The 26,663-nt window shown below is 39.3% G+C and overlaps 2 protein-coding genes across 4 annotated transcripts in view; one reads left to right on the plus strand and one right to left on the minus strand.

Moving 5' to 3' along the window:
* Nucleotides 1-8,525, plus strand: part of IRAK4 (interleukin 1 receptor associated kinase 4) — a 13,383-nt gene extending 4,858 nt beyond the window's left edge. For all 3 annotated transcript variants that reach the window (XM_048934893.1, XM_048934884.1, XM_048934874.1), the window contains exons 6-11: nt 19-133; nt 1,408-1,517; nt 2,872-3,055; nt 3,877-3,939; nt 5,149-5,307; nt 5,401-8,525. In XM_048934893.1, coding sequence (XP_048790850.1) covers nt 19-133; nt 1,408-1,517; nt 2,872-3,055; nt 3,877-3,939; nt 5,149-5,307; nt 5,401-5,433 — 664 coding nt within the window. In that variant the 3' untranslated portion in view covers nt 5,434-8,525. The remainder of the gene's footprint in view (nt 1-18; nt 134-1,407; nt 1,518-2,871; nt 3,056-3,876; nt 3,940-5,148; nt 5,308-5,400) is intronic.
* A 1,145-nt stretch (nt 8,526-9,670) lies between these two features.
* On the minus strand, nt 9,671-26,372 carry TWF1 (twinfilin actin binding protein 1). The gene is made up of 9 exons (XM_048934907.1): nt 26,239-26,372; nt 22,199-22,276; nt 20,034-20,212; nt 18,275-18,370; nt 17,316-17,420; nt 13,048-13,173; nt 12,710-12,860; nt 12,168-12,289; nt 9,671-10,575 (listed from the first exon to the last, which is right to left on the minus strand). The coding sequence occupies exons 1-9, from the start codon at nt 26,261-26,263 to the stop codon at nt 10,405-10,407; spliced, it is 1,053 nt and encodes a 350-aa protein (XP_048790864.1). The 5' UTR covers nt 26,264-26,372; the 3' UTR covers nt 9,671-10,404.
* Between the last annotated feature and the right edge of the window lie 291 nt (nt 26,373-26,663).

Raw genomic sequence — 26,663 nt, forward strand, 5'->3', positions numbered from 1 at the left:
GGAATTGTTTTGCTTTAGGTGTAAACATGAAAATCTAGTAGAATTGCTTGGTTTCTCAAGTGATGGTGCTCAGCCCTGTTTGGTGTATGAATACATGCCCAATGGTTCGCTGCTTGACAGACTTGCTTGTCTGGTAAGTAAAATCTTTGTTAAGTGGAGCTATTTTTGAAATATCTTTGGAACTGTAATGGCCAAGCAGTATTCTGCTACTGCTGAGTTCTAGAAGTAAGACATGTATGATAATACTTAGTCTTCCAGTAACATGGTATACAGATGTTTTTGGCCCAGTGTTGCTTAGTTAAAGCGGAGTAGCAGTATAATGTAATATGCCAGTATCCTGAAGTCCATGCTATGCTGCAGACTTGCTACGAGCAGAGGGTGCTGCACTGTTCCTACATCAGACATTGACTTGTTCCCTGCTTGTTCCTAGATTTTGTGTTGTAAAATTGCCCTTTGCACACTGCCCTTGTGATAGTAGCTGAAACATGATGTTCATAGTCTGCATGTCTCTTTTGGAAGTGCTCAAAGGAACAGGGTGTGCTTTTTAAAATTAATATTTTGTGTAAAACAGTGCTTTCATCTGATTTAATCAAATGACGTATCTTGTGGCCCTGGCCTTTCGTAAGAAATCAGTGACTTTGTTTGATGAAAGGGCTAGTTGCCACTTGTTAGAGTAATGCAAAACAGTCAGCTGGATGTAACCTGCTAGCTGAATGTCCACATCAGTTTGTGTTAGTCAGTGAAAGTTGTAGAAATTGTCCTCAATAGGGGTGTGTACAGAAATGTTCATCCATCCACTTGCTGACCATTAGCAGTGAGTGAGCTGAGAGGAATAGTGGTAACTGAAAGCTAAAGTAGAAAACAAAGGTACAAATTTACAATATAAATTCAGAAGGAGTCTTCATCTGGTAAGGTAAAATGCATGATGAATGTGTATACTGACTGTGTGTTCTTGCTGATAAAGCAGGAGTCACTGTGAATTTGCTAACTCTTGCTTATGTCATCTGCTTCTTGCCTGGGCTTTGAGGAGCCAGGGAGGCAGCAGGATGCTATGACAGGATTAAGAAGTGCTGATAGAAAGCACAATGTGTGCGTAGGTGCAGGTAGTTCTTTGCAGTGCAGCTTATCTTTTATTGTCAGAGCTAAATGTAAACTGTTTTGCACCAGGTGAATTAATCTAATGCAGAATGTGGGGAAGAGAGCTAAAGGTGACAAATGCCTATATCTCAGCAAATGTAAATTGAGAGATCTATACCATTCATCTTTTTAAAAGTAATTACTTGAAAGCCATAAAACGTAGCAAGTAATTGTTCTGGATTGTTTTTGTTGTTGTTTTTTTTTTTTGTTTGTTTGTGTTATACTTTGGATTTTCACATTCATGTTTTCCTTTCTCCATTCTTATTCAAGGATGGCACTCCACCAATTTCTTGGAATACAAGGTGTGAAATTGCTCAAGGTACTGCCAGTGGCATCAACTTTTTGCATGACAATAATCATATTCACAGAGACATTAAAAGGTAAAAGCTACTGACACTGGGTGCTTTTTTTGTTGCTGTACCCTTTTAAAGTCTGTTAGAGAAAACAGACTGAAAGATTCAGTGCTTTATTCAAGGACGCAATCCTTTCTGCAAGTGCTATCCACCACCATAATCTTGTCTGTGCCACAAGGACATGACTATACAGGCTTCTAAAGATAATTATGAGACTGTTGTAATCTGTCACTTTCAAATGTTATCTGAGTGCTGCAAAGGGGCGTAGGAGTTTTGTTCTTTTGCAAGTGCTGCTAACAAAAGAGCTGCTGTCACAGAACATTGGGACTTTTAAAATTGGGAGTTTTTCAGATCAAAACCCACTGTCTTTTTTTTTTTTTTCCTAGAGTATTTCTGAGTGCCTCCTTTATTTCCTGCTATTTAATATGAAGAGATTAAAATGACTGAAATCAGGTTTATGAAGCTTAAGGATGTTTAAGGTTGATGTATGCCCACTTATTTGTTACAGCAAGATTGATGTTTTGGTTGTTTTTTGTATTGTTCTGGGTTTTTTTGCTATGACAAAGCAGTCAAAATGTTTCAAGAAAATGCCTAGATACAGATACCCCACTTCTTTTGTAGGTTGACAAGGAGCAACCGATGGGTTGGGTGTCATGGATGAATGTTTCAGTGGCTTTCTGGCTTCTGACATCTCTGCTAAATGTAGGCTGTATAGGTTTTGTGAACTTCCATTCTGTGAGGAAGTAGTTTTTGCTTCAGCTCACCCATAACAGGTACTTGCTGCTTTGACAACTCGTGTTTCTTCTTTCTTTCCTGCTTAAGCGTCAGGACATGGGCAGTGCCTGGAAGGAACGTGTTTTCTTACCTTATGCTGCTCTACTTTTCTAACTGCTGTGAGTTGGTTGTATTACAGGATGGAATTTGGCTTTGTTTTTCTTTCGCTTCAATTCCATTTTGCAACTTCTTGCATTTTCACTGTTAGATTTTCTGTAAGACCAGTAGAAAGCTGGAGATAAAGAGAAACACAGCACGTAGATTGTTCCAGCATTAAGCAGTATTGTTTCTCTTTCAGGAGAATACAAGTATTGATAATCATTTGACACTGGAATTTGTAACAGTTGACATTTCATTAGATAATAGGTATAAACCATTAAAGCCAGCTTTTATTAGTTCTGAGTAGAGGTCTAACGGTTAAGAATTCCAGCATGCTCCAGTACTCAATTTTGCTGTGTTTTTCTTTTGTGTTTTGTTGGGGTTATCTTTTATTCCTAGAAACACTCAGAATAGCAGTTTGCATTTGGTTACTAAAGACTTGTTAGTCTGTATTAAAATCCAGGTACTGTTTTGGAAAACTCTTTTCATTTTTCCCCCTCTTCACCAGTGCAAATATCTTATTGACTGAGACGTACGTGCCCAAAATTTCCGACTTTGGACTTGCAAGAGCATCAGTAACGTTCACGCGAACCATCATGACAGACAGAGTTGTGGGAACAGCAGCCTATATGGCACCTGAAGCTCTGCGAGGAGAAATAACTCCTAAATCTGATATCTTCAGCTTTGGGGTAGTAAGTAGAATGAGGGGAGCTGTATGTGATTGCATTTTTGTATTGATTGATGTAACGTTGATAGAAGGGTACAAAATCAAGAGTGTTTGAAATTAAGCAATCCACTTTGATCTATTATTTCTCCTACTCCCTGTGCATGTGCACTTAAATAGTGTTTCTACTCTTTGAGTGGTTTAAAAGCATTTGAGTATGTTGATTAAAATGTTGCACCTGCTAATGCTTGCTGTGCTTATCTTAAAATGTGAATTTGTGCGTGGAAGACCAAAGAAAAATTACATTTCAACTTCTAGCAAGCTTAAATTAACATAAAACATTTCTACTTCTTCCATAGTATTTCACACAGAGGTGATTGAAAATGTTAAAGAAAACAATCCAAAGTGAGTTTCATCACCAAATGGAAGGTGTCAGTGTGGGATTTGACTGAAAGCTGAGTACTGAATCTCCAGTCAGAAAAACCCAAACAACTGCTTGCTATCTGGGAGAGAAATGAATCCACTCCCTTCTTTGTGGCATTTAGTTCCATGGGGATGTAGGCCAAATACTGTATCTGAGTATCTGGGAAATTCTTCCATCTTGTTTAGAGGCACCACAGTTGTAGGATGTGGAAAGGTGCCAAACATCGCTGCTAATAGCAGATGGTGACAAGAGGGCCTGGGACAACAAAAGCAATCAGTTGTGTAGTGGGCTGTGCAGTGGGACAGCTACTGATCCTGTGAGCATTTGTGTGAAAGGCTGAGGATCATGTTCCTCTTCTGATTCTTTGAACAGTCTCTACGTTGAGGATTAATGTATTCTCTTCTAATTTATTTTTTTTCTTCTAGGTCTTACTAGAAGTAATAACAGGTTTGCCACCAGTAGATGAAAACCGGGAGCCACAGTTACTGGTATTTTTATTTTTCTGCTTTCTTCCTCCCTCCAGGATCATTTCATATAAAATAGTCGTCAGTTAACAGGTGGTGAGACAAGCAAATTACATCTCTTAATGAATAGTTATGTAAATTTTCTCTTAGCTGATAGGAAAGTGTCCAGTGCCCACGGTCATCTCCTTCCAATCTGTATTGTATTTCTCCTTGTTCTGATACTGTTTCTTGTTGCAATGCTATTTTGCTTTACCAGCATACCCTTGTTTTACCAGATACCCTGATAGTTCCTCTTTCACCAGAACATTTGAAAGTATTCATCTCAGTTGATTCTTCATGCTTCTTACTAGCCCTGCATCATTTTCCATCCTCTTCAACTTGCCTAGTTATTTGCAAGTACCTTGGTTTTTGGCCCTAGGGAAGTTGGAAATGTAAGGGCTATTTGGGGATGTTTTGGTTTTAATATTCAATTAGAAATTCAGCCTGCTAATTTGGAAACTCTATCTCTGAGCTTACTCTTTCCAATTAAAAATTTTATAAACTTTCTCTTAATTTAGCCTTTCATTTAGTTTAAATTTCAAGTTGCTTAATCCAGGATTTTCCATATAGAGACTTAGTTGTTTACTAGGTATGAAACAGCACTGAGTTTTGGTTTGGTTTTGTTCCACACCATTGGATAGCTGATCACCCTCTTACACATACACAGCTTTAGGAATACGTGTGTACTATTAATAGAGTACTTTCTCTAAGCTGTATCTTCTGGAGTGGCATAATATTTATCCTTCTAAACTGTGATGACCTTGGAGAACTCAAATCCTCATTAGATACAATCCTTGAGCTTTTCTCTTTCCTTCTTTCTTTATCTTCTTTTTAAAAGCAGGCTTCTTTTTTTTTCACAAGATAGACTTTATACTCCATTTTAGATTCTGATTTGATTGGTACCCATTTATTCTAATGTCCTTTTGGGAGCACAGGGAGTGGGCAGTGTGAGACAATATGGCATCCTTAGCTTCAAAAACTGACAAGTTTTTATTACACACTATAGTCTTGTAAGTTGTTTTGGTAGATACTGATGAATAATTCTGCTACCCAACCACTGTAATTCTTTGTCTAGAAAAGCGATAGAGAAAAATGAAGAGAAGTGAAAAGCAAGTTGTGAAAGTGTTTGTGTGGAATCTATGATCTTCAGATGCTTATGGTATTCTCTGCTCATTGGTTGCAATTCTCTTGTAGTTAAGTATCAAGGATGAAATTGAGGATGAGGAGGCGGCAATAGAGGATTATGTTGATGTAAAGATGAGTGACTGGGATGCAGCTTCAGTTCATAAGATGTATTCACTTGCTGATCAGTGTCTGAATGAGAAAAAAAACAGGAGGCCAAACATTCAGATGGTATGTAGCCTGTCAGATTGAAGGCTTATTTTTAGCCATTGGTGTTTGTAGTTATGGTATCAGTTACTTGTACTTCTCGCTGTTCTCTTGCAGGTCCAGCAGTATTTACAAGAGATAAAAACGTGACATGCATTTCTGATACACCTGTTGTCTAAATGGAGTGCAGACCAGGAGCAAGTAGAGAATTGTATTAGCACTTACTGTGACATGATCAGCCTTTCTGCTTCCCAGAACTTTCTGGTCCACATATGAGACATGCAGGTGGCTTGTCACCGCACTATTTTTTATTCTTTTATTTCTTTTTACTAACTGGGCACCTTTTCATACATCTATAGCCACAGGACCTTCAACATGAGAAAGCCTTTTTTCTTTTCTTTTGGTATAAACAAACTGCCTTGCTGATACAGCCTCTAATAGGTTTTTAAGCACATTTCTGTATTACCATCTCTCTGACTTCTCCTTGCCACGTATCAAGTATCTTCAGCAAAGCAATGTGGTAGTAACAAGGTGGATGTTTTTCTGCTATTTTTTTTTTCTTGAGAAGACCTCCTAGACCTTTCTTTACTGAACACAAAAATGTTTAGTAGACGTAAATGGCACTTGTGTTATCTTGTTGGCAGAAGGCAATAGCAGTACCCACATTTAAACAAACTTAGCATTTTAGCTTGAGAGTTCATATTAGTGTGAACAAACCGGTGACACCCATGAATGTGACTGTTTTTTAGAAAGCCTTCTCAGGGTTTGTTTCATTCAAATAAGTGCTGCAGAACACCTGTTAGGTTTCAAGGTTTTGCAGGCAGAGCAATTACATCACAGTGCAAATGCAGAAATGTGTGGCCTTCTTCTGGTGAGCTCTGCTGGTGAACCTTTTAATCATTGTTCATAGGAAGACTTACAGTTACTTCTTTTATGTGTCAGGAGAAGAGTCCATGTGAGACATTGCAAATATTGATGGTTTATTTTGTTAAAGGAGTCAAATGTTAGGACTAATTCTGCATTCTCCTTAGTCAAATCGTTAAGCTCTTACATGTATGTATATTAATGAAGTATAAAAATACACAAAATTACTGCAGAAAGCTTTTCGTGTTTGGGGGTTTTTGTTTTTGTTTGGGTGGTTTCTGTTTGTATGGCTTTATTTAAAGATTGACATATCAAAGCCGTTTCAAAATTGAATGAAGTGAATAAGATTCTAGATACTTTGGACCAGCAGACTACTGCTCAGCTACTCAGTGAGAGAGGTTGTTTTCACATAATGTATTTTCTGGACCTCAAATGCTGGAAGGAGAAAAAAAAAACTGCTGGAAATGAGAATAAAATCTGTTTAAGTAATTCTTTAAACAACTCTTCTTGCTGTTACTTGAAGGTTTCTTACTAGATTTTTTTTCTGTTTCTTACTGCTGAAGGGCTAAAATACATCCATGTTGTTGCCGATGTATATATATGAAGGGCAACAGTTCTCTCCTTGGCAATAGCCAGAGATGCTAGGAAGTGTGCTGTGGGTCACAGGGGTCTGCACAGCCACAAGTGGTTGGGACATGAGCCAGTAGTGGCTGCTGAGGGACAGGTGACTGTGACAGACAGTGTGCAGGCAGTGCTGCTTCAGTGGAGCATTATGGTTTTGTGGGTTGCAGCTCATTAACTTTTTGAGAAAGATTCAAGGTCTTCATTGCTTGTTACACCTCTATCAGATTTATCTCTTCTTTGTCCAGTTTCTTTTGAGCCTACACAATTTTCATCAGCCACTGTATTTCTTATTTGTATGGAAATGTGAAGAATCATCTCATCTTTGTATTTGGGCTGAGTTGCCTTTTGGTCAGTGGATGAAACACAAATAAGTCCGTGATATTCATGCTCACACAGCACTGAGCTTCCTCTTCTGTTGTTCCTGTTAGAAAAGTAGCTGGGTTGTTTTGTTTTCTTTTTTTTTTCGTATTACCTTTGCATTAAAAGTCTTGTCTCGATTCCTAATTCAAAGAATCTGAAACTTTCCTTCTCTCACCACCCAATTGCCACATTGTGCACTTCCCCATGGGGATACGTCAAAAGAAAAAGCTAAAACACTGAATGTTCTCTGAGGGCAATAGAAAGATGAGAAGCAAACTACTGTTACTTATACATCATGATGTTCACCTCTAGATCTTTGTTAGAGACAAAACACAAAATGATTTAAACACCAACTAAAGCATCAATCTTTATTTATAAAGTAGATTACAAAATAGATAATTTCAACACCTGAAGGTGTTTTTCATTGAATACACAGACACAGTAAATCAAAAGTTTCCTTTATCATTGTGTTTATCTGTATGATAGAGCAATTATTACTTTGATTAGTTTTACAAACCCCTGACAGGAGGTTTATTAGATCAATTTCTCCCTACTTGGCAACATAAACATTTCAAAAATAATTACTTGTCACATTAATTAGCAGCTATTAAATAGCTTATGAATTAAGTGCAAGCAGCTGCATTGCTTTGGGGCATTTATGAAGGCCAACAACAATTCTGAATGGACACATTCAATTAAGAAATGACCAGAGTTTACAGAGTAACTTTTCTTAATGCCCTCACTTTGTGCTGGCTCTGACTATTCTTTAACAATAGCAGTGTTATGTGAGGCAACTATGCAGATGTAAACATGATAGATCTTTCTGTAAGAAAGATGCTTATTGCTTTGTCAGGAGAAAAGCTACAAGGGGCCAAGAGAGGCAGCTGGCAGTGCAAGACTTCATATAATTTAAAGAGAACTGTTAGCAGGCTTTCTCTTTTATGGAAAAAGGAGAGGGGAATACACTCAGGACATCACTCTGCTGGCTGGCTGTACGACAGCATGAAATATTTTGAAGTAAGTAGAATAATTGTCTGCTTTGGGTTGAACTGTACAGCAGCTCATTAGAAACTCGTTCGTGTAATCACTTAACCAGCTCTGGCCATCCTCCAGATTAAGCTTTCTACTTCCTACCCTCGCTAACCCAGGGCAGGATTAAGGGATGAAAAAAACAACCCCACAACCTGCATATGACCATATCAGGCCAAACTGTTCCTTATTCAAAATATTTCATGTTAAAAAGCTAAGCTCAAATGAGGGTAAAAATGTATGTGCACTTCTTATGGGTGAGATGCAGACAGGACTATTAAATTCAAACAAAAAGCCCTCTCAAAGTCATTTTTGAACTGCTACAGTCACATGTTTACCTTATTAAAAAAAAAAAAAAGGAATTTGGTGCTGGTAGGATTTAGATTTCAACTAGAAATAAATGTAGTTACAGTGTGCAAGCTGCAAACACATTAACGATGTTTAAAAACAATGATGCTTGTGTGACATGTCGTACACAAGAAGAAAAATTGCTCAGACCGCTCCTTGCCCTAAAGGGAAAGGGAAGAGGCAGAAAAGGAACAGCAGCTGAGGGTGGAAGATGAGCTGAGGATCATCAGGAGCTACTGAATTGGGCTGATGTAGTGTGTAAGATTACATGAAAAAGCTGAGGTGTCAGATCTCTACTGCATATAGAAAAAAAAAACCACCATAAAACCAGCAAGTATTGCAACCTTCATATTGCACAGTGCAATTTCAAATGTCACAAGTTAGTATCACCAAGCGATGTAATAGCGTGAGATAAAAATTGTTTTCATCAGGAACTAGTAGCGTTTAACCCTTATTTCCTTACAGAACTATTCTAAGATCTTCCTTCCTTTAGGTAAACAAATGATTCAGATATCTAAGTGTGCAGCCAACACCTATATGCAGTGATCCAAGACTTGCAACTCTCATTAGTTTTAAAAAATAATCAAAAATACAAAGCTCAATACAAGACACTAAGAAGCAAGTCCCCACTGGGGAACATAATCTATCCTTTAGAACTTGCCTCATCACACAATTTTAAAATGTTTAAGGTCATTTGACTTCTACATCTATTTCTTCTTTACCCTCCTTGTTAAAATCACCTATTTTTTTCCTCTTCCTAATAAACAGATGACTCACGGTTCGATGCAGTTCAACTATCCTGGCTGATTTCAGTGTTTAGATGAGAAGCAGAAAAAATAGACAAATTCCACAAAATGCTACCCAGGTGCAAAGACCTAGTTGGATTTTGCTTAAGATTTAATTTACTATGAAAGTTCAAACAATAACCTGAAAGTTCAAGTTGCAGTTGATAATGCAATGACACCAGGATCTCAATAAGTCAGCATTACGAAGCAAGTCTATTTCCATTTTCACTGAATTTGCAGTTTTAGATCCAAGTGCACAGAAAATCAATGATTTGGAAGAAAACTTAAGCTTATTGCTTTGAAAGCAGCTCCATAATTTACTGAGTTTAGTGACTGCATATTTTATCACATTAGACTTGGTCATTCAGTAATATATAAGGCTGATGAGTGGTATTTAAGTCTGGAAAAGCTGTAGTGGTTTCGTGTCAGATTTCTTTAAGAGACAAGCCCATGAAATTAGTTGTAAATTTGAAATGACCACCTTTTGCACAGGAAAAAATAAAAATAATCTATTCCTGAACAAGTACTTGCATTAACTAACAGATAATGGACTTTAATCTTTGTAGTATAAAAACCCAAACCCAACAATCCATCACATCAAAAAACAGAAGAAAACATTCTGTTGCATTACTGTCCATGAAAGTTACCAGGTAAAATAAAGATTTATCTGGGACAATGGCAGCTTCAACTCTTCATACAAGTGAAATCTTGCAGATTTCAGTAGGCTACTCGTACAAATACAGGTTCATTATCTACACATACAGCTGCTACTTACCCACAGAAAATGTGGGCTTAATAGTCTTGTCTGTGAAGTTTATGATCACGTGTATTGCTATTAAATAATGGATTCTAATTTAAAACAAGAGAGTACTAGCTTAGTTTTCTACCTTTAAAATAATTAACACTTCCAGGTGTTGTAAAATATGGTCAACAAATATAACTGTGTAACAACACAGGAAGTACTGAGTTCAGAAGAGGGGAGAGTAGAAAGAATATTTTTAACATTTTTTTCTCTAGCATCTATAAATGGAATGGTGTCAGTTCATTGGCAAAAGTCAGGATTTCATTTTTTCTTACTGTAAAACCCTATAATTAATGCAAACAACAGTTTCTAATCACTGGGTGTTTCAGTCTCTGCTGGGCCTCTGATGAGTCTTCGTATTCCTCTCTTCCCTGCAGGACCTTTTGGTTTAGCAAAACTTTGCTTATGTGCATGTTGTTTTGGATGAACCTCTTCATAAAGGAAGTCAGCAGTTAACTCATCACCATTATCTATTTCAATCTGAAAAAAAAAAATAGTTACATTCATCTTAAAGATGTATTTAATAAAATGCAGAAATTCTGCTGAAGCTGTAAATGCTATATTAAAACCAATACGTGCAATAATAGTCAGAGTCCAGCATGATGTTCTCTACCTTGTGCCTAAGCACCTCACCTCCTCTTGAATAGCTTTTCTTATACTCTAACCAGTATCGAGTTAAGTGCATTGATTTAATTAGTTCTTCTTTCAATAAAAGCAGAAATGCATACACCAAGTAACTTCTCCTGCCTCAAGCTTTAGCACAGTGTACATAATAATAAATAAGAGTACACATTCCATGTAAAAGCAAGTGCTTATTAGTCCTTTGTTAGAAATTTCCTTTATAATAAAAGAGAGCAGCATGTGATCTTTCAGAACTGGTAATTTCTTTTATTTCTTCTCCCTTCGAAAGCAAAAACAAATAGTTCCAATGTGATCTTCACACTTTCAGAATTTTTTTTCCACTATAAAGTGCATTAAAAAATTGTAAAAGCAATGTGCATATATGTTGCTGTCTCTTGAGAACAAAAGGGAGAGTACAAACAACTCACACAATTAGTGGAGTACTGCAACTCAGCAAGTATTCAAGCCAGAGAAAAGATAGAACAAATTTAATTAACAAAGAGCCTGAGATTTTTCTTTGTTTGTTTTGTTTTAAGTGGAAGAATGTAAACCTGAAGAAAACACTGTTTTGAAGCCAAGGCCCAGTTTTTAATTACACAAATTCAGGGTTCAGACAAATGCTTTGGCACTGCACGTGAGTATTCAGCATTTCACGGCCCCCTAACTATAGCACTTGCCAGCCACTGTATTGCCATTGAAGTACATGCCTCAGAAAGAGGTCTACAGGAATTTCAAGCACCATGTGGTACATTTGTCTCATTCTAACGAAGAAATTTGTGAGGAATGATATATAAAACCATGCAGCAATTGTATGTACTCAAGCTACATCATCACGGTAATAACTTCTTTCAGGTAGACAATAATCAGAAACCAAACCTCACAATTATTCTGAACTTAGAAGAGAAATATTAATAGGTCACATGTTTCACATTTACATGGACCGTTATTGTGGTCTCTGCTCTAGAAGTGAGAAGCCACTTGTTCTTTATGCACAGTAGTATAATCTTTGCAACTGGAAAGACCAGCATTCTCCTAAGTCCTTAATTACCTATCAAAGACTCCTAAGAGTCAGTTTAAGTTCCAGAACTGCTGCTTCCTTTTTCCTTCATTTTGAAAATCATTACGAAACCTTGGCCTTAAAGGAATTCAGAGTTCAGCAATAACATGCCGTGATCTGAAGAACAACAGGCCTTTTAGTAAGAAATCATGTTACTTCTAAATAGTCCTTCAGAGTACTTTCAAAGACCTTCTTGCACGAGAACAGGTTTACTAAGACTACGTAGAAACTATGAACCTTATTTAATAAGTATTTCTTGTTCAGAACAAGCTCTTAAATAGGTCTTTAACAGCCATACAGCACCTTTCATTGTTTACAGAAAGTGGTGGCAGAAACAATTATGGTTAGATATTAAAAAAGGAATTGAGGGATGGAGTATTCCCAGTGTACTCACCTTTCGAATTATTTGCATCCACAATTGTCTTTCTACAATTTCTAGAAGTGGACTTTTGCAACTAGAGTATAGCATTCGCTCCCGTATACTACAGGTGTACCCTGGCATGGAGTAAATGAAAACTGCAGGAAAAAAAAAGCAGAACAAAAATAATCCTTATCAAAACCTGTATCACAGAATCATTTACAGCAGAAAGACTTTGCGAATCAACTTTACAGTATGAAAGCTAAAACACCCAGAAGGTGGTTTTGTGCATTTTACTTCAGTAAGTGTTTCATTCCTAAAAGGAAGTATCTTTATTTTTTCACATGGCTACTGATCTATGTGTTGCTTATAATCAAAAGGAATAGTTCACTACTTTCTAAATATAAAGACTCTTCAGAAATCAGTCTGGCAACCAAGTGACTTTGAAATTTATGAATACAATGAGAGGTCAGACACTCCAAGTTATCTACTTTTATGATGCGTCTTTCTCTGCCTCAAGGTTATGGAAGTATTTGAAACAAACCAACAACATTTCATGTTGGGAAATTTTCCCATACCTATGGATTCCAAATAGTCTCCTTCGTGAGTATGCTTATACAGGAAAAAGTGGTAACGTGCAGCATCCTTTGGAATTCTTTTTGGCAAGTCCTTAAGTTCAGTATGAAGTGTGTTGGCTAGAATAATAGTTTCGTTTTTCATATCAATTTCCTGTTAATGAAGAAAAATGGCATACAGTTAATACACAGAAAACAAGAGAGAGAATATGACAGGGTAGGAAAAAAAGATTTCAAGTACAGAATGGTAACTTATCAGTATATGGCATCAACACACACTGTTTGGTGTGCAAGTATTTAGTACCTATTATTAAAAATAATCTGAAGTATCTTATACTTGCCAGCTGCACGTAATTGAGTTCCTTATTTCTCAATTTCTCCAGAGCCTGAATAGCTTCCTTAGCAATAGGGAACGCTACTCCTTGCAGAGTTTGATGCTTAGTATCTACACCAACATCCGTTTGTACCTGGAACACAAGCCAATGAAAATATGAACAGAAACCTTTGCAGGCATTCATTTGGTTTCTGAGAATGCATTGCATGTGGTTACATACACAGCTGTCAGCAGCTATTCCAAGAATATGCTACACCAAACCATCAATCCCCTTATACAAACAACTTGTTGTTTTGTTTTTAATTAACAGGTCACATTTGCTTGCTTACCTGAAAACAGTTTCATATATGAAGCAGCAGAACCCATGGAATTACAAGAGAGAACTGCCTAAGTGTCAGGGAAGATCTAGCTAAACTGTAGTACAAACATAGAATAAGCCAGGAGCAAAGAGTCTGATTTTCCTGTGTTGCACTGTACTTCTGAACTCACAGTGTTGTTCCTGAACTTTATTGTGATATGTTTTAGACAAGAATAGGAAAATGTGATTATAGGAAGCCAACATTCTGGGAAGAATGGAGAAAAAACCATGTCTTAGAGAGACTGATCTTCTTGAAGGAAAAAAAAGAAGCATCTTCCCTCCCTCCCTTCCACTTCAGCATCCTCCTTCAAAAAGCCTATCCAAAAGAAAGCAAACAGATAAACAAGCAGAGCTTTGATTTTTGACTTCTAGGTTTAACACAGAGTGCAGAAACCTATGGTAACTGCAAGCTAGACAGTTGTTCATAATCTAGTTATCTTAGACACAAAAACTATTTGAGATAAAAGGACAGTTGTTTTAAAGATGCTTCTCAAGAATTTGTGTGGCATATCTTCACATTCATGCACAATTTCTCTGAAAATGAGCTCTGGCCTCCAGCATTGCCAAACCTCATCTTTTTGTGCAAGTATTAGCTTCTGAATGTACTGACTTCCTTTTACAATTTTACAAACACGCGTAACATTGGTGATGAGGCAGTTAAGAAGACAGAAAAGCATACAAAATAGAAAGTGGGGGTTTTAGATCTATCAGCTGAAAGATGTTCAGATAGTGAAATATTCAACAGTGATGAAAATAATGAAAAACAAAGATACTTGGGGCAATGTACTTCATATTTTAAAGGACAGCTTCTCAGCATCAGGGAAGAAGAATGTGAAATCAGGTAGGCAGAAGAGTTTACTTTTGTATTAAGTTTAGTAAATTTCCTAACACAATCGTATGACAAATATTTGCAAAATATATATATCTGCATAAAATCTGACTAATAAATGTTATTAAATTGGCATCACAGAACAAAATGTAGTAAAAAATTAAAAACTAGAAAAGCCAGCTACAAAGTCTGGGGACAAGAAGAAAATAACCCAGCATAACACTAGATTTAGGAGAAGGAACCAAATCTACTTGTCCATAAGATAACATATATAAGTCCACTAAAGCTAAACAGAACATCCAAGTCACTTGCAAAGACCTAAATCATACCATCACATTTGTTAGTGATGGCTGCCAAGGAGATAATAAAGTAGCAGATGGAATTTGATGTGGGTACATGTAAAACATTATATGCAAGAGGAAAAATACCTTTCTTCTACCTGCGTGGTGATGAACTAGCTACTGACATTCAGGTCACACAAAATATTTATGTGTTTATTTATTAATATTTATGTATTTATTTATAACCCAGTGGTTACTTTAGGCAAAAATCAACCAAGCAATCAAGGCACCACCCACCAACAAATGAAATGTTAGAAGTCGTTAAGAGTACAGAATACATCATTACACAGTTCAGCTATCAGTAACATGCCTGTATCTTGAATACCACATGCAGTTCTGATTTCTCCACCCCTCCTTTTCATAAATTTTATAGAAGAAGTGGAAAAACTGCAGAGAAAAGCAGAAGGGTCAGAAGTGTGCCATGCCTACTTCAGGAGGAAAAAGTATGCAGATGAGGACTTTTCAGCCCAGAAGAGAGAACTGGTAAGGAATGCAGAGGTCTTGTGGATATAGTGGAGAGTAAGGGGAAAAAAGTGAGGAATGGCTTTTCTCTGCCTTCCCCATGCTATCTGTCAGGGTATGAGCTCATAGATAGCAGGCAGCAGTGCTTTACGTAGTACTTTGCCAAGCTGTAATAACACTGCTATAGGATCTGTGGCCAACAAAACTTTATGAGGATTTAGAACAACGACAGGACTGTGTATGATGGATGGAAAAAAAAAAAGCATATAGTAAAACATCATATGTTACTTTGGAAGAGTCCTATCTGCAAAGGCTGAGGCAATGAGAGAATTGCAGGGGTTGGAAGGGACCACAAGAGATCATCGAGTCCAGACCCCAAAGAATATTCAAAGGAATTATCACGCCCTTCTTATCTTGCTCTTACACCCCTCCCAGATTCCTGCTGTTGCTCACTCAGTGTCTTGGCAGCAGTAAGGTAAACCTTTGATCTGATTAATTCAAATATTTCTTAGGTAATTATGAAAGAACATAACATGTAGAAAATTCATTTTTTTATTTTTAATCATAGAATTGCTCAGCTTGCAAAAGACCTTCAAGACTGTCAAAAGTCCAACCTCAACCTGACCACACTACCCTAACTCTAACAACCCTCTGCTAAATCATGTCCCTGAGCACCACATCCAAACAGTTTTTAAACACATACATTCCCTTAATATCAGAAAGCTTTTTGTTTGTGGAAGCTAAAGCATGAAAGTTAATGAAATACTGCTCCACTGAGCCTAACCACAGGTTTCATACTGGCAGAAATAACAAAGATATAAATGACACAACTTAACATACTTCAGGATTTTCCAAATGAAGCCAAAAAGGCACCAACATACAGTTAATGCATCCTTGAGAAGTACTGCTATTGCTGCTGAATCATAGAATCAGTATGGTTGAAAAACACCACTGAGATCATCAAGTCCAACCATCAACCTGAAGTTTCATTACAGAACATGAACTATTAGTCAGCGTGAATTGGCTGTTACACAACATGCTCATAGGGCATAAAAGACAACACTAATATCAGAAGTAAGTGGTCACTGATACCATGGAAGTTCTACATTTTTTAGTGTTTGTTTTGTTTTGGTTTGTTTTTTTGTTGTTGTTTTTCCTAAAGCTAACCAACTAAAATGAAGTGTTTGGTAACGATGAGCGTATTTCTACATTGAATTAATCAAAAATAGATCTGGAAAGCAAAGACATCAAAGAAATAAATGTTAAAAAAAACAACACTGTTACAGCAAAAGCATACTAGGGAGTGAAAGTTTTAGGGAAGATAAAGAGCTGTGTTTAACATGATAGTTTGCTGGCATCCAGTGGGAAAAACATGCCACATTTCAAACATGTGAACAATGGCTGTAAAATAAGGCTGAAGAGCTCATAAGATGAACACAAGATCTATTAAGACATGTCTGAATGCAAACAGAGGTTAAATGATGGAAAAATTTGAGAAGAGAATCCTCTGAAACATTTCAGTCATTGGCTAAACAGCAATTTATCATCACATTACTTGTTTAAAGGCATGTGCTAATAGTCTTTCCATAAAGCATTTGTGGGAAAAGCGAATGGATATTTTTAAAAGAAATGGTTAGTTCTTTTGGGTTTCTGTTTTTACTTTTATTGAACTTTGTCTTATTTCTTCCAAGTCTTAAAGACAAGTGAACTGGTTCTGGAAGCTCAGATAATGGCTGCTGAAATATTCTTCGGAATTACTCACTGCAACAGTTGCTATTTTGTATTTTTTCTACAGTTTCTGCCACCATGTGAAATGTGGGCTACCAGAGAATAGTGGAGGCTGATCTCTGAAAGTGCCCTCGTCCAACCCCCAGCCCAAGGAGGAACACCCAGACAGAGCAGGGTACCCACACCCACACTCCAGGCAGCTTTTGAAGATTTCCAATGAGGGAACTGCACAGACTCTCAGGGCAACCTGTGCCAATGGTTGGGAACCCTCACACAGAAGCACATCCACTGGTATTAAAAGCATGTTAGGCAGCAGGCCTCCGACAATGACACTGGCCCTTGCAAACTCAGCAAGATCACACTGCTCTGTCTCCAGCCATCAGCATCCTGCTGTCCCTACTCACTGAGTGAGACATTTATATTCTCATCCACTCAAAAACTTACTGAAGTTTTTGATTTTCTGTTCTGCCTTTTTTACTCTAGAAAAGCCTCTGCCTACAATACATCAGGAACTGTGCATCCAATGGCCGAGCCATGCTGAAAGTTGCTGTAGGTACCTCATTAATCTTAATTTGTCGAAGCTCCTCTTCTGCTGCAGTCAGAGGTGCAGGGGCAGACTGTGATATCAAATATTTTTTATATCCGTTCAGTGAAACATCATCCTGAAAGCACAGTATCAGTACTCGTCATTTTCAGAACTGAAGTATTTTTTCTAACACAGTTCATGCAGCAGTTATTTCCCATATCTTTACATTCATTTTATTCAAACAGAGACTGCAAGTCTACGTGCATTTGCAAGCTCAACTTGGCATCCTGAACAGCAGGATTCCCTGGGCTGCTCTTATACCCAACTGTACAGTGGGCAGCACTTCCAGTCAGCCCATAATTACCTCACTAATTCAAAAATAAGTCTTTGTGAAAACAGAGGTATACATGAAGTTATTCAGACCTCTTTATGCATGCACGTTGGAACTATCTTATCATAACTGAACACACAACTATTAGCATTTTCACTGACAAATTGCTAGCTACTAAAATTCTTATTCCATACATTAAGCTGGCAACTATGGACTTGAGTCCACTTTCACAGTCAAATTTTAAAGAACAGACAGCTTCATGCCCTTGCTTTAAGATAAAAACGTTTGCTTTCATTTGCTAAAGTCTCACTAATAGCTGTTCTAGCCCATGTGATTCAGACTCCTACATCCACAGTGGCTTCTGTAAACAACTAGCCTGAAAGTTTTAATGGTTACAGCTTTTGAAGGATTCATAAACATGCAGTAAGATTAAAAGACTGTACTGTTAGTCATGGGTGATTTAATACCCATTTGAAGGAAGGACATCTTAATCTTAAATTGTTAAATATAATTACTTTTTCAAATGAGAGTTATTACATTTTAATGTTTGAATAACACACAAAATTTTCAACCCCCTGTTTCCTTCATCAAAAAGAGCAACATCACCACAAATTAATACCAGTAATCACCTAATATAATTAGCATTGCTGAGAACATACCTCTGCTGTTCCAAATACTTCATCCTTAATATGACCACCTCCAAATTCTTTCTTAAGTGTTGCCCGGGTTGCTGCATACAACATCTTTTGACGAACCTGATATATCATAAAACAGGGGTTTGTTTAATTCTTTCTTCTATTTAGGGTACACAGCTCAGGTGTACAACAACAGCATTTTGGGGTACCAAGTCCATAAACAGCCCTTCTTGAACAAATATTTTAGGACTTGAAAGTGCAGTCTGAAACTGCATTTCTTAATAACAGAACAGAATGAGTTCTGGAGCGTAATGCTAATATACGTATTAAATTCTCAAGTGCACAATAAGACATTTTGCTATGCATTATTATTAAACTAATTTCTAAGCCAAACTGCAGCTTTAATTAGAGCATGAGCTTTAAAAATATAATAATAATTAAAAAAACCCCACAAAACAGAACAGAACACAATCCTTACTACTTCTGTTTAGGAAAAAATAAACACAACAGATTAGATCATTAGTCTGTCTATTGTAATGTGATACATCACAGAAAGAACAGACTGCAAATAACCCTTATTATTTTTGATTTGGTAGTACAACTACAGAATGGAAAAATGAAATTTTCTAGAGCAAAAGACCTAATGATGCTTGCTTCCTATCAATTTGCATCCAACATACATATTCCTTTCCCCGCAGTCCCATTTTCCCCAGCTTATTTCACAACCATGCCATCCTCATCAGAATACCCCAATCTTTTCCATTCAATTTCTTCTATGCAGTCCAGCTCTTGGTCTCCTACTGTTTCCTAAGTGCTATCCAAAGTAGCGCAGGAATCTGGGAATAGATTTACTTTGTCCTCCCCTATCTCACATTTACTGAACCTGGAGCTAATACCCTACTTTCTCCTAGAAATTGATAAGGCTGACTTCCCTTTCCTCCCACACTCTGTAAGAAAGAGGACATTCTCAGATGGGTCACAGACTCACAGATGCCAACTGGTCTGCCAGCAAACCAAACAGAATAAGCAGCTTTAGCTCAAACTACAATCTTTCTCTCTATGATGACACCAATGGGGATTTCTGTTCTATGTTCTTCTATTATTTCCATCAATACTGAAAGAAGGAAAAGCATGATAATGTGTGCTTTTCCTCTGACCAAGCTAGAAATAAGTTGGACCAGCTACACTCCATCTAGACTCACAATCAGCTTCAAGGAAGATATCTCTACAGTTTCCTTGGCAGAAAGTGTGATGAAGGCTGGGGAATGCTTCATTCCCCAAATCCTTCTCATCTAGGATTTGGATCAAACAATACTGTTGAATAAATGTTACAAATATATGTCCTTTGCATCTCCCCTCTAAAGACAGGCTGAGGGAGCTGGGCTTGTTCAGCCTGGAGAAGAGAAGGCTGCGAGGTGACCTCATTGCAGCCTTTCAGTACCTAAAGGGAGCTTACAGACAGGAAGGGAGTTAACTCTTTTAAAAGGGTAGATAATGGCAGGACAAGGGAAAATGGTTTTAAGTTGAAGGAGGGAAGATTTAGGTTGGATGTCAGGGGGAAGTTCTTTGCTATGAGAGCGGTGAGGTGCTGGAACAGGCTGCCCAGAGAGGCTGTGGATGCCTCATCCCTGGAGGTGTTCAAGGCCAGGTTGGATGGGCAGCCTGATCTAGTATAAGATATGCAAGTTTTGGTGACCCTGCTTATGGCAAGGGGTTGGAACTTGGTGATCCTTGTACTCCCTTCCAACACAAGCCATTCTATGATTCTGTGACTACTACTTACAGGAGAGTGATCAGGTGACCAAGCAATAAAGATCCATTCATATCCTTGAGCATTCTGAGAGTCTAATCTGTATAAAATGTAACACGGTTGCTTGTCTTCAAGAAGAGGAAGAACGAAAGGATCATAATCCTTTTCCCATGATCCAAGTGGCCGCCTAGAGGATCCCAGAACAAGTTGCTCTAAAACCAATAACCAAAACCATAGGTTAGCAAATATATAGTTGATAGTGTTTTTCAAAATTAGTTATTATTATTATATATGATAATTAATCAAACACTTCATATTCTGTAACCATGCCCACAAGAATGGAAGTCAGGAGCACTCAGTGTGACAGTAAGCGAGTTCCTGCAAAAGCTGTGTATGCATAAAGCCTAACTTCCTTTAACCAAAATACAATTAGTTGAGAAGCAGTGCACTGGCTGTCATCAAGTTCTTTGATCTGAAGAGGTAAGACTGATATCAGTGTTTAGCATAATGTGTACAGAGAAGAAATAAAAACTGCCCTTTGCTAGTTCATTTACTTTTAAAATGAAATACTTAATAGAAATAAGATGAGAGTAGGTTTTTAAAAATTAAGATTAGAATTACTGATTTCTGACACACTCCAATGTTTGTACTTATGGTAAGGACAGTAACTCAGCTGCACAGTGAAAAGAGTTTGGAATGAACATGCTTGCAGTAATCACTTTAATTTGACTATGTATGTAGATAAACTAATACAGCTTCATAACTGCAGTCTCTTTAAATTACTGAAGTTGTTTATTATGTATAATTGGCTTAAATCCATAAAGAATACTTCAGATGAGATTTAATTATATGAACAACTGTAGCAACAAGATTTCTCGCTTACATATAAATCACATCTCAGCTTCCAAAGAAAAATATTACTCAGTATCTTTCAAAACATTTACCAACTTTCAAATATTAGACTCCACAGCCAAAGGAGAAACACCTTGTTTATACGGTTCCCACAGCAGTTTAAGGGCCCATAGCAGCTGGCACGCATAGTATCTTTTGAGAGTCTTGGACCTGGTCTTTAATACTTCAGACAGAAGTACAACAGTCTCTAACTGCAGACTGCTTCAGACAAGGCTCTCTCCCACAGCAATCTTCCAAGGCACAGAGCATGAACAGCTCAGAGAGAGAGAGTGTGTGTGCATTTGGCACTTCTCTGCATTAGGTGCAAAGTAGCTGAAGCTGTACACATAGATAACCAGGACACCCAGAACGTACTTGGCAATTCTTAGCTCTGGGTGGCTTTATAATCACTTGAATTTAATAAAGAAACAAACACAAAAAAATAAACACGGCATCTATATTGCCCAGCAGCAAACCCGTTCCCTTATTCACTCAAATTAGTAGAACTCCATTTGAGTGTTGTCAACTCATTAAGGGCATTGCTGAAAGCTCCTGCAGACATATGAGGCAACCATTTTGCTTCCAGCATTCTGGAAGCATTAGAAGCCTCTTTTTGAACTATGGAAAACAGAATTAAGCTGGTCTCTACTTCCACAAACAGACAAATTGTGTATACATATACACACACACAAGCACACAGTAAAAAGTTTAAGATAAAAATGGAAGACACTCCCTACTTATGACCTTCATTTTGTACTAAGAAGTATCATGTACACACAAGCACATTGCTTTAACTTTCCTAATAAAAAATATAGGCCAAGACTTAGTAACCCGTGCTGCTGAGACTTGCAGTGATCTGACTATAATATTACTGTTGCTTCCTTGAGAAAAGCAGGGAAAAACTGAAGCAAACACAAAGAATATAACAGCAAGTTACTTACCTAACAATAAATGTACGTATGTATGTGTATCCATGTACACACACACCTTTCTCTAGCTAACAGGTTTTTCAGTGTATTGTAATGAGTGAACTTTGGGAAGGAGAAAAAAAAAGAGGTAACGAGGTGGGCATTTAATGTACTTCTGAAAGAAGCAATGGGTCTTGGGAGAATATGAAATGACATTTGGAAGAAAAATTCTAATTTAGCATCACCAAGACTCAAATTCTACCTTCAGGATATGAAAGACCTTGGTAAGATTAAGCTTTGAAGCGTTCTTGTTTTTTTAAATAATTCTACATGAAAATCACTAAAATAGTTAGGGAAATATCCAAAAGAACCCGGGAAAAATAGTAAAACTTGACTGACCATTGTCAATGACTATTTTCAAAATCCTGTATTTTCCATTTCTGGCTCCAACGAAGATGTCTTTAACATTTTCACTTGCTGAAAAAGAGAAAATAAAAGTAAGCAAATTAACACATTCTTCTTTCCAACAACAAAGAGTACTCAGGAAGGTAAAAACGACACTGGAAAAGCATACACCTAGCCCACCACTATGATGCTGGACTGAAAAAGGAACACAGGAGTGGTCAAATGCTGTTCCAGCCACAGGCAAGCCACAGAAAGATCACAGACAACATTACAAACATCTGCAAAACAGCCCTGCTCACTTGCAATACCGTATCATTTTCAACATTGTGAAAATTCAAGGTGACATCACATCATCACTCTCAGGTTTCCCAGTTCACACAGTAACACAACACAAATACAATGCATCTCAAATTACAGGAGCTTCATGAAGTCTGAAAGTTTGCAGTAAGCCTGCAGACACAAACTTGATGCCTGCCAGGAAAATGTTAGAGCCTGTCTGCAAAAATCACCTGCCTTTCCTAAGGATGCCTCTCTGAAGGGTACCAAGGAAGGCTAACACTCTTGATTCATCTTCTCTATCAAGTCATGACCTTGCAAGCATTTTGATGACACTTTCCAATCCCTGACCCATCACAATAGGGCAGATTAAATGAATTCACAAATTTCTGTAATTCACATTGATATTACAATACAAGTATGATTGACCCCTTCTGTAAGCACGAGGAAGAACCGTGCTCGAGTCCTGAAGACGTTATTCTAATTTCAACTGCTTTGCTAAATGATCTGTTTGCAGATCAGTTTAATTATACCCCGGACAGGGGGCTGTCCTGCACTTACTAAAGAACACTTGTTGCAATCTGGTCCTTTAAGTAATCCCACAGCACAGAGGACAGCACCCGCAAAACAAACAGCAAACCAGGAAACAAAGAAAAAGGATTATTTACAGTCACAATGAGGCTGAAGGAACAGACGGCATCTGGCTGTATTTCTACCCATACTCAAAATATGTAAAACTCAGATCCATGAAAGCAAAGGGCAGGTCCACTCTGGAATTCCACAATGGGCTGGGGGATGGAGACAAAGCATGGGCATTTACACAAACAGAACTGTGCTGGATTTCCAGTCCAAGCCCACCTTCATCTCAGTTAGCACCTTCCCACTCAGCAGTGCAGATCCTCTGTAATCAGCTTTTCCAACCATCTCTGCCTTTCCTCGCACTTCCATTCAGCACACAAACATTACACCACTTTCCTGACTTCCCAATTCCCCCGGAAATGGTTGCCCTCTTCAGGTCTACAATCCCTTGCTCTTTGTACTCTTGTATCAACCCTGCACACCAAAACAACACTGAGACACAGCAGTCCTTTGCACTGACACCAGAACCACAACAGCTCCTGGAGTCATTTTCAAGATGTTAGTGATTGAGAGACAGACTCACTATCTGTGAGATACACTTTTTTTCTCCATACAGAGATCAAGAAAATTCACAACAGAGCAATATAATGTTCTATTTAAACCTTCTGCAGAGCAAAGACCGCAATTACACTTTGGTCTTGGAATCTCACTGGCCAACTTGCAGTTTAATTTCTTTTCTAAAAAACATTCATGATGATAAACATGTGATGATAAACATGTCAATTCTCTCCATATACATCACTGCTTTTGTTACAGAAGTTATATCTCAGTAGTGGAAATGCTTCATTGTACATGTGGGAAGAAACACATGGGATATGTCTTAGTTCTACATACCCTGTTCTATCCAGCAGTGCAAGTTATCTATTGTTTCACTGCTGTACTCAGGTGCTTTTCAAAGGATGCAACATACAGAGCTAAGATAGACAAGCTGACATGTATGAGGTCTGCTCTTTAAGTAATGCCTCTTATTTTATTACGTCAGCCCATGACACCATTCAGAGGTAGATGGTGGTGGTATGGCAGTAGATGGTGGACTGTCCCACCAATATTCCATTCCATGCTGTTGCTGTGTGACAGATGGCAGCAGAAGAAGGGCAGCCTGACACAATGATGTCTGACATAGAAGTGAGTATGAAGTAAAAGCATGCAACTGAATTCCTTCATGCAGAAAAAATTGCACCCACTGACATTCATCAATGCTTGCTGAACATTTATGGAGACCAATCAGTGGATGTGAGCACACTGAGGCAGCGAGTGGTGCATTTCAGCAGTGACAACAGCTACAGGGGTCACCTCTGCTGGTGCAGATTTTTATGAGCGTGGCACGCAGGCTCTTGTTCATCAGTGGCCAAAATGCAGAGCTAATGGTGGGGACTATGTTGAAAAGTAGCTTTGTAGCTGAGAGTTTTGCTTTATCAAATAGCGTTACAGTGCTCTTTTATCTGTTCCAGTTTCCAAAGAAATAAATAGGCATTACTTTAGGGCAACCAACATGCTACCTTCCTCAATGAGCAAATTTGCATTAAGTAAACTCTTTGGTATTTGAACAGTCCCTTTATAAAAACTGGTTACAGTCTTCAAATGACTGTGTAAAACAGCCTGTAAACGTACATACATACCAACAACTTACTCTGTTGCACTTTCAAAGTGATTTATCTGTAATATGGAACATTAAAATGCAATGAGACTTATTTCAAAAATACACTTTTGAAATAATTTGGAAGAGTTGAACATAGTCTTGTGAATCTCCCCACAGCTCAACGCACCCTGCGACTATTTATATTTGCTGCTTTGTTTGAAAGCCCCGTCCTTTTAACATTCGCCTGGTACACATCACTGTCCCCATTACTTCATTTCTGCTTCCAGAAAAGAGCGCTCCATGCTGCCAAATCTTGTGATTGTTTATGAGTGACAGTAGCCTGTTTGTTGCTAATGCCAGCAACGGCACAACAAACGCTATCCCTCTTCCAATTGCAGAAGCTTTACTACAAATGAGACCCTGGATAATTGGGCTGCATCCCAGCCTGCCAAGGCAGGATCAGGGCAGGAAAGCAGCTGAGCTCACTGCGGCCCTCTTCAGAGGACAAAAGGCTCTCAAAGAAGAGGCTTAGCCATTCTTGGTCATGGTAAGCAACAGGGTGTTCTTGCCTTCCCTCTTATTGGGGCTGGAGGGAGGAGCATAAGAGAATTAAGAGCCACTGGAACAGTATTCCTCAACGTGGAAAAACACTGCTTGAGGTGCACCCCAGCCCAGGAAGGGACAATCAAATTAAAACAAGTGGCCACACCAACTTAATGGCAAGCTGGCACTGGCGGGGGGAAGGAAGAGAAGAGAGGTGACAGGCTGCAGAACAAAAGTATCCAGCAGCCAAAAAGGGGTTTGAAGAACAGTTAAGAGCAACCCAGACCAGGACAAAAGTCACCTGCAACCATAAATGCAGACGAGCAGACAAAGTACACCACATTAGTCACTGAGCGAGGCTGCAGAAAGCAAATAATAAAACCGCAAACCCCATAATCCTGCTGCTGCATTATCCCTGCTTAGCAGTGCTGTGATGCTGCGAGGCCGATAATCCCGAGAAATAGCACGTCGCCGTCTTCCAATTGCTCCTCACATTCTCCAAGGCCTGGACACGCTGAGGAAAAAAGGGCTCTCCTGTACTTTTTCCTCGTCACAGGGGCTCGCCGGGATTCCTCCTTCCCAGCTCCGGCTCTTTCAAGGTCCTCCTCCAGCGCTGCGGTTCCTCAGTGAGCGGGGGCAGCTGGGCGCTGCCGCAGCGCTGCGGCGATACCTCGCGGGGCCGGAGGTCCCCGTCCGGCCGCCGGAGGACACCTGTGTGCACGGCACGCCTCAGGCGCCGCGCCGGGCGTTCTGCGGGAGATCCCTTCCAGTCGCACCCTACCCGATCCCCGCTGCCCCGAGGCTGCCGGGCGCGGCCAGACGCAGAACCGTCACCCGCGGGGCTCCGACTCGCCGTGCGGCAGCTCCCGCTTCGCTCCGTTACGGGTGTAACCTCGGGAGAAAGGGTAGCTCGGAGCGAACAAAGAAGCGGCGGGGAGAACGACGCTGAGGAACGGGGACGCGGGGACGGCCCGGAGGGAAGGAAATAGGGCAGTACCTTGGATGCCAGTCTGGTGGGACATGTCGCACCGCTGCGCCGGCGCCGCCAGCCACGCTGTGCCCGGGGCAGTGCGCCTCGAACTGGCCCGGCCCGGCCCGGCCGCGCACACGTGACGCGCCGCCGCCACTCAGCGGCCGACGGGAGGGAGCGCGGCGCCTTCCGGGCTCCGCCGGGCCGGGCCGGGCCGCCCCAGAGCCCCACGGCGGGCGGGGTGCTGCTGCCCCCTAGAGCAGAGCCCGCCGAGCTGCTCGGGCCGGCCGGATCCTCTTGCCGCCTCCCCCGAGAGAGTGGTGCTGCATTCATCCGCCCTATAGCGGTGACCCGCGCGGCCGTCTGTAGGCTGGAATACAGAAAAATGGCCGAAGGGAGTTTGGATGATCTCTGGGCACCTGTCACAGAGACGGCTGTCTTGCCTGAGGCGA

The sequence above is a fragment of the Lagopus muta genome, chromosome 1 (assembly GCF_023343835.1).
Source record: "Lagopus muta isolate bLagMut1 chromosome 1, bLagMut1 primary, whole genome shotgun sequence".
Classification (NCBI taxonomy): domain Eukaryota; kingdom Metazoa; phylum Chordata; class Aves; order Galliformes; family Phasianidae; genus Lagopus; species Lagopus muta.

What these genes read in the sequence shown, in the direction of transcription:
- TWF1 (XM_048934907.1), bottom strand. Translation starts at nt 26,263, where the DNA reads ATGTCCCACCAGACTGGCATCCAAG. An exon ending in GGTCACCTGATCACTCTCCT is followed by an intron (nt 18,371 to 20,033) that starts GTAAGTAGTAGT and finishes ATGATATATCAG; the next exon opens with GTTCGTCAAAAGATGTTGTA. An exon ending in AAGTATTTGGAACAGCAGAG is followed by an intron (nt 17,421 to 18,274) that starts GTATGTTCTCAG and finishes CTGTGCTTTCAG; the next exon opens with GATGATGTTTCACTGAACGG.